The sequence below is a fragment of the Lipotes vexillifer genome, unplaced genomic scaffold, assembly GCF_000442215.2.
Source record: "Lipotes vexillifer unplaced genomic scaffold, Lipotes_vexillifer_v1.1 scaffold131, whole genome shotgun sequence".
NCBI lineage: Eukaryota > Metazoa > Chordata > Mammalia > Artiodactyla > Lipotidae > Lipotes > Lipotes vexillifer.
In genome coordinates this window covers 1,756,627-1,765,043 of record NW_006782866.1, presented here as the reverse complement: position 1 = coordinate 1,765,043, position 8,417 = coordinate 1,756,627, and the positions used below count along the sequence as shown (strand labels likewise).

General features: G+C 35.7%; 1 protein-coding gene across 1 annotated transcript in view; it reads right to left on the bottom strand.

Moving 5' to 3' along the window:
* Positions 1-532: 532 nt before the first annotated feature.
* UBXN2A (UBX domain protein 2A) overlaps positions 533-8,417 on the bottom strand; it is a 21,498-nt gene continuing 13,613 nt past the window's right edge. Inside the window, exons 4-6 of the mRNA XM_007455493.1 lie at positions 6,194-6,331; positions 4,864-5,022; positions 533-725 (exon numbers count right to left, since the gene is read on the bottom strand). Coding sequence (XP_007455555.1) covers positions 533-725; positions 4,864-5,022; positions 6,194-6,331 — 490 coding nt within the window. The remainder of the gene's footprint in view (positions 726-4,863; positions 5,023-6,193; positions 6,332-8,417) is intronic.

The window sequence follows — 8,417 nt, the reverse complement described above, 5'->3', positions numbered from 1 at the left end:
CACTGCAAATTGGGAACACTTCTGAGGGTGAGGTGTAGCTGTGGTGAAAGCAGCTCCTTCCAGCCTTTTGATTGTATCTCAGATATAATAAAATTGCATTGATGTTTTTAACCTGCCATGTATAATTTTTTAATGTATTGCTATTTAAAAAAATCTGAGACAGCTAACATTTAAATAAATCACTGCTGTTTGGGAATGATGTTTGAATGAAAGATGCTATGAACATATTTGCTAATTTATACCATATTAAGATTTTAAATGATATATTTAATATATCTTACGTTAAATAACTGGTATTTGAAAATAAGTCTATTTTTCTTTCTGAGTAGCCTTCTGGGAAAAGTTCATTGAATATAGTTTCCAGTCATAGTTTATTTTCCTAACTTGTACTTAATTTAAAATCTTCTCATCAGGAGGGAGTTAAATCATGCAAAGCCCAGCAAATCTGACTTCCCCCCCATTTTGGTGTGCATGTCCACTTATGACCATCTTTTTCTGGAAACCTTCCACTTAGTGTATCAAAAAATCAATGTTATGAAAGTTCTTTAAAAGGTTCCACAGTTTTTTTGAGTCTCTGAATGATTACAGCATTCTGTAAATTGGCTTCTTCCAGTGTGAGTGTTTCATCTAGTAATTTGAGGAAAGGAAGAGCTGTTGCCAGGGAAAAGGGAGGACTTCTTTGTGATCCTTGGTATTTTTCGATGAAGTCTTTGATGTGGCTTACCCTGTAAAATAGCACAAACTATTAATATAATTTTATGAAAACCTGAATTAGTTATTTTAAGGTAATAACTTGTGATGATACTTGGCTATGTTAATCCAGAATAATCAAATTATCATGATGTAACTACTCACTTGGGCTATCTTTTAAAGGTTCACCCCTGATAATAGTCAGGAATTACTATTCCTTATCTTAGATGTGACAAGGGTATTAGAGTTACATTTTGAGTCTCTATTTTTTAGAAACACATTCTGAAATATCTACATATGAAACTATATGAAGTCTGGGATTTGCTTAACATAGTTCAGTGGGAACTGAGTGATGATGGATCATTATATCATATCTTTGCTTTTGCATATGCCTGAAAGTTTCTATAACAGAAATATCTACATATCTTGCTCTGAATGGATCAGAAATGGTCCAACCAGTATCTGGTATCCAACCAGATACACAGGCTGTATCTCTTAAATACTACGTCAGGCTGTGCTTCAAATCTAGTTAAGAAAATTCTTAACCCAGTGGAGGTAGATTTTCAGTTAGTATAATAAACACTATAATTTAATATAATCACTGCAATCTTTCTTTTTAATAACAGTGATTTTTAAAAATTATTTATTTATTTTTGGCTGCATTTGATCTTCGTTGCTGCACACGGGCTTTCTTTAGTTGCGGCAAGTGGGGGCTACTCTTCGTTGCAGTGCACGTGCTTCTCATTGTGGTGGCTTGTCTTTGTTACAGAGCACGGACTCTAGGCGTGTGAGCTTCAGTAGTTGTGGCACATGGGCTCAGTAGTTGTGGCTCGCAGGCTCTAGAGTGCAGGCTCAGTAGTTGTGGTGCACGGGCTTCGTTGCTCTGCGGCATGTGGGATCTTCCCAGACCAGGGCTCGAACCCGTGTCCCCTGCATTGGCAGGCGGATTCTTAACCACTGCGCCACCAGGGAAGTCCTCCCAATCACTGCAATCTTGAAGGTTGCTCAAAGTTATGTTCATGTAAGTATATGCGTGTGTATTTAGAAAGGGAAAGTACGTATACAGTTCATCGAAATTAAGATGCCACTGGGAGTTCCCTGGTGGCCTAGTGGTTAGGATTCTGGGATTTCACTGCCATGGCCTAGGTTCAATCCCTGGTCAGGGAACTGAGATCCTGCAAGCCAGGTGGCATGGCCAAAAAAACCCCCCTGAGATGCCACTGATTCTAAGACTTGTCATTTTATATACTACTAAAATTTTTAAAAATCCAGATCATGACAAAATAGTTTCTTAAACACTTAGAATTTTTATATTTATTGAAAGAGCACTTTTAACTAATTTTCACACAAACATTCATCAAATCACTTACTTCCATAATAAGATTAAAATAAAATGGTTAAGTCATTCCTAAGCTGAACGTTATTCAGACTCAGATCCTTCAAATCACTTCTGAATCAGTTCATTGATGTACATGTTTTTCCATATAATACTCCCTTCTGTATCATCGGGTGTGTTGATGATATAGCAGTACTTTGAAAAGTGCTCCACTACTGTCTCTGGGATGATCTTTCATTGAGCTGACACTTGTTCTGCATGCTTTGAGGCAGATGCCAAGGCAAAGACAATTATGTCATTACTGCCATATGGCCAACAGGAAATTATAAGGATGCATCCCCATTTCAGAGATGCTAAAATGTGAAAAAATGTGCAAACAAGAATTAATGAAATATGACATCACCAAAGACAGAATTTTCCCATTCAATCAAATTCACCAATTGCCACTCTGTTAATCTGTGCAGGTTACCAAAAAAATCAAGAAAATGGTCACTTGTATTTATTGGGTACCAAAAATTGGATAATGAAAGGCTAAAGCTTATGGCAAAGAATATAAATACAAAAAAACCCAATAAAGATTAAAGGAACTGTGCAGTAAAAATTAAAAATGTGTACTGTGATCTCTGCAATACTACTACAAGAATAAAGAAATGCCAATCTAAAAAGCTATGAGAGGATAAAAAATAATATTCATTAAGCTCAAAAAGAGGCAAGAAAGTAGGAATGAAGAATAAAAAGACATGGGGTAAAGAGAAAACAAAGAGCAAGATGGTAGCCTTAAACCTAAGTAGTTCAGGATATTATAAAACATTATAAAAACTGGACTAAACATTCCAATTAAAAAACAAAGCTTGGTTAATTATGACTTAATAAATACCGTTGGCCAGTCCACGGTTTTTAAATGCTTCAAGTCATTCAGGGAAAAAAAATGGTAGGTGACTATTTGTTATTGAAAATGCCAGAAGTATTTTTCTAGACAAAGAAGTTGGGATTACAATATTTTATTTCCCTAAAAAGAAACAAACCTGAGTTGTAGAGAACAAACTTATGGTTACCAAGGGGGGAAGGGTAGGGTGAGACGAACTGGGAGAGTGGGATTGACATATATACACTACTATGTATAAAATAGATAATAATGAGAACCTACTGGCATACAGGCCAGATATGAGAGGGAGTTGTGGTGGCCCAGATCAGGGAATCCGAGTCCAGGTTGGGTGAAGAGGGCATCTGCACAGGAAAGCGGCCCATCTTCCTGGTGTCAGAGTCTGACCAGCACGAGGAGTGCGCCCATGTAGAGGGAGGCAGGTGGGGACAGTTGCAGTATGAGCAGCATTAGGAGTGTGTCCACACAGAAGAGGTGCTCAGTGCAGTGTGTCAGAAGCCAAGTTGGGTTAGGAATATAGGAGAGGTGGTACACAGCAGGCTGTCCCAAGCAGAATAAAAAGAGCATTCATACAGAGGAGGGGCCAACTGCAGTGTGTCAGAACCAGAACGAGGTGGAAAGTGACCACTCATAGGGGAGGATAGGCAGCACCAACTGCCAGAGCTCAGGAGGGCAAACAGGTCATTGGCATGATGTGATATGTCAAGAGACCCAGCAGGAAGAGGGAGGCTTCCAGGCTGGGGAGGAGAGGCAGCAGCAGCAGAAGGAGACTGGTTACATGTAGGAGAAATGATCAGTAAATAAATATATTGGGGGCTTTCCTGGTGGTACAGATGTTAAGACTCTGTGCTCCCAATGAAGTGGGCCCAGGTTCAATTCCTGGTCAGGGAACTAGATCACACATGCATACTACAACTAAGAGTTCACATGCCACAACTAAGGAGCCCTCAAGCCGCAACTAAGGAGCCTGCCTGATGCAACTAAGATCCAGCGCAACCAATAAATAAATAAATATTTTTAATAAATAAATAAATATATTGAGAATAACTGGAGCCAGGTTTCTCACTGAAGAAAGTTAAACTGAAGAACGTGAAGAAGTTAATTACAAATATGGAAAGGGGAAAACTAGAATAAATCCTGTGGTGGTGGATTAAAATTAGAGCTATCTATGTAAACTCATGGTTTTCGCTATGCAAAGATACAGAAATACATTTGTAAATGTGTGTGTTAGTGTGTGTATATAGATGCATGTGTGTATGTATGTAGAGACACCTGTAGCTCTTTCCACTCAGAGGGCCTGGGAATGCTGGCAATAAGTATACCTAGTAACCAGATCCTTAATACCCTTGGCCACTAAAAAGAACCAGGGCTTCTTAGAAAACGTACAGAACGAACCTGAAAAAATATTTTGTGCCAATAAACAAGAAAATGCTCAAAGAATGATGGGAAGATGTAAAAAGTTTAAAGGAGGTCCCAGGGACTTGGAAACCTATATACAATATGTTCCTACTTTAATTAAAATGAAAAAACATTTTAAGACGAGATAAAAGACTGTAAAAATCCATCAAACTAGTAGTAGTGATTATCTCTGGGTAATGGAATTTAACTTGATTTCAATTTCTTTCAGTACTTTCCTGTATTATCATTCCTTTTCTACAATTAACAGAAAAATACACACATAATGCTAATGATCAACTTAAAAACATATTAAAAATAATTCTTTTAAAATTATGTATCTAGATAAACAGGAAAACTAATGAAATGATAATCCATAAAACAGACTGAAAACACTTGATTAATGTCCAAGAATTTCCACTGTCATGAAACATTAAGTTTAGAGAACTATTTATTAAGATCCTTAGTTCTTAAAAAAAGCTGTTGACTGACCTGAAAAGAAGAAATACAATTAAAACTTAGGGAACAAATCAGACAAATAATGAAATGGAAGACTCACCTATGAGAAATGTTAAATTTCTGGACAATCCTTTCTCCATTGGCTAACCAGATCTGTATATTAGTGATGGGTTCCAGACTGTTTAGTGGGACAGTAGACAACTTATTTTTATTCTCAACTTCAATAGCCTTCGCTTTAGAAACAATTTTTGGTGTAGCACTAAGAAAATCCAGACAACAAGTCACATGCATGTTTTTAATTAAGCAGAACTTTATCATTAAACAATTATTATAAAAACTTTACAGTAAGTATAGCTTTTAGGAAGATTTTAGCTAGTCACAGCTGTTCCCTAACACATAAAGATATTAATATCAGTTATATCCATTATACATGATGATCATAGGAATCTAATAAAATTATGCACATCTAAGTAAGTTGTAAGCTTGTGGACTGTTACGTAAGTATACTTGAAGAGTATACTTATGTATTTGAATTGTGCCTTACAGAACAATTTTATAGTGCTGACAGATCTATGGACTTTACCTTTACCTACTCCCCAGGTTAAAATTTCTAAAAGAAATGATAAGTTCTCTGTAGAGAACAGTCCTTGGGTTATAAAGGAAATGAAAGGAAACAAAGTATTCCCTCATCACTCTGAAAGTCACATTGGGATATTTTTACATGTGTGGATGAATATGCATTTATATAACTTACCAATCTTGATAATTAATATATGAGAATTCATAAAAATGAAAGCAATCCTATATTTAACCTCTTTGCATATTCTGCCACAGGCATAATTAGATAAGATGAATACTGCAAAGTCTGAAAATATTGAGCAAAAAGTTCGGTCGGGTTTTTCGGAAGAGCTTATGAAAAACCCAAACGAACTTCTTGGCCAACCCAATAATTAAAGGCTCTGATACCGATACTAACTTTATCAGGCATTATTTCACTTTTATTACCTCAAAATTCAGATAGTGATCAGAGAACACAATGCTGAAGGCATTGGTAACTATAATACAGAAGCCTATATCCAAAAGCTAGCCTATGTACTCTGTGACATTAATGGCAAAGCTCAAGTGGTGGGTGCAAGGCAGAAAAAATGATTTATCCACCCAATTTTGCCCAACGTCCTCATTAAGCAAGGCACTTTTGATCGGACAAAACCAAAAAAGCCACCATAACTTTTTAGTATAGTGCCAGCATATGTTAATTTACACTAAGGTGAATATGACTTAGAAGTTCTCATAGAAGTTAACATGAAAAATCTCATTTCCAATGGGAGAAATGATAACTCTATATGTGTGGTCTACATAGTAAAATAATGACAAGCTGAGTATTAGTCAAACCTCTGCTTATGGAAATTACAGATCATGAGCCTACTCACCTTCCCAGTCTGTGACCCTGTCCTGAGAAGGGCTGGAACACAGGCTTCGTTGACATACATACTTCATTCTTCTTATCTTCAACTTTAACATCGACCTCCTCTTTATCAAAAACTCCCTGTAATTCTAAAGGTAATTCCCTGGGAAAGTAAAGAAAGAAAGTGATAAAACCCCTAATATGTTTTTTCTTTCTCTGAAAAACATACTGTGCATGTAAAAGGAATAGAAAAATATACAGAAATAAGAGGCATATATATTCTGTACAATAAAAACTAAATGTATTTAAAATAATAGAGAAAAATCAAGCTCTTATTTCATTCTTTAAAATGAAAATATAGCTACATGCTGGTTCTAGAAAAACAAGACATAAAAAAATGTAAACATATGTAGACTTAAGAAAGAAAATGACAGCCCCCTCCCCCAAAAGTGATAGTCCTTATAATTCCACTCTCACTCTAAAAAAAACCTTTGCAGTGTATCTCCTAAATTTTCTCTCTATATAGTAAAATTCCACATAATTATATTTTTTCCAAAGATGGTATCATTCTATGTACACTATTCTGTATTTTGCAAACTGCTTAAAAAAAGAAAAAGCAATATACCACAGAAATCTCATGTTAGTATATGGATATATGTTATTCATTTTTACCACATGCACACTGTTATTCTGTTATAAAGTAGATCAAACGGTACAAACATATAAAATACTCTTGTCATCTTTTTCTTACTGATTTGTAAGAAATATGTATATATTCCATTTACAGGATATATGCGAAACAAGTATTCCCAGTTTGGCATTTGATTTTACATAATCAAATTTATCTTTCTTATATTGCTTCTGGGATTCATGCCTACTATAGCTACATGCAACAACATGGATGAATATCCCAAAGAAATAAGTTAAGTAGACACAAAAAATATTGCATTTACATAGAGTTCAAAAAAATACTGCATTTACATAGAGTTCAAAAAAACAGATAAAATGAAAAAATTATAAAGAAAAGCAAAAAAACATAAAGCAAAGCAAAGAACAACTTACTGCTGAAGTTAGGATAGCATTACTTCTGTGATATTACTACAAATAATGTGTAATTTAATCTTATCATGAGGACGAAATCAGATAAATCTGAACTGAGAGACATTCTACATAATCTGGGCCCATAATCTTCAAGTGTCAAGGTCATTAAAAACAGACAAAAACAAAAACTGAGAAACTGTTCCCTCCTGAAGGAGACTAAAGAGACATGACATTTACAAGCAATGTGTAATTCTGAATTGGACGCTTTGCTTTTGCTATAAAGGATAATATTAAGATAAAAAGTGAAACTTGAATACATTCTGAGGAATAATTGGTAATAATATTATACATCAATAGATGGTTGTATTGTGGTTTCATAGGAAAATATATTTCCTTTTTAATAAAAATACAAACTAAAGTATTCAGGATGATGAGGCATCACTTTAGCAACTTACTCTCAAATGCTTTTAGAAAAGTTCTTTGTACCACACTTGCAACTTTTAACTTTTGTATTAGTTTGAAAGAGATTCCAAATTAATTATATTACATAATATAGAGCCATTTAAAATCTGTATATACTTTGTACATATACATACATACAGACCTATATATGTGTATGTATATATTAAAAATTGGTTAGATGTAGAATACTATCAACCCTTCTGAAATAAAAACTGACCAAAATAAGTACAAGGAAGCCCTGGCAGGCGGATTCTTAACCAGTGCATGACGAGGGAAGTCCCAAGATAGTCAAAATTTAAAAAAAAAAAAAAAAAAAAAAAAATCCTACTTGGTTTTAAATTCATTTGAAAAAAATATATAGATCAAGCATGCTGTTCCAAATCATTAAAAAATATAATATTGGGACTTCCCTGGTGGTTCAGTGGTTAGGACTCTGCCTGCCAATGCAGGGGACACGGGTTCGAGCACTGGTCTGGGAAGATCCCACATGCCGCGGCGCAACTAAGTCTGTGTGCCACAACTACTGAACCCGCGTGCCACAACTACTGAGCCTGAGCCCTAGAACCTGCGAGCCACAAATACTGGGCCCGCATGCCATAACTACTGAAGCCCGCGTGCCTAGAGCTTGTACTCCTCAACAAGAGAAGCCACCACAATGAGAAGCCCACGCACCGCAACGAAGAGTAGCCCCCAGTCACCGCAACTAGAGAAAGCTGCACACAGCAAGGAAGACCCAACGCAGTTAA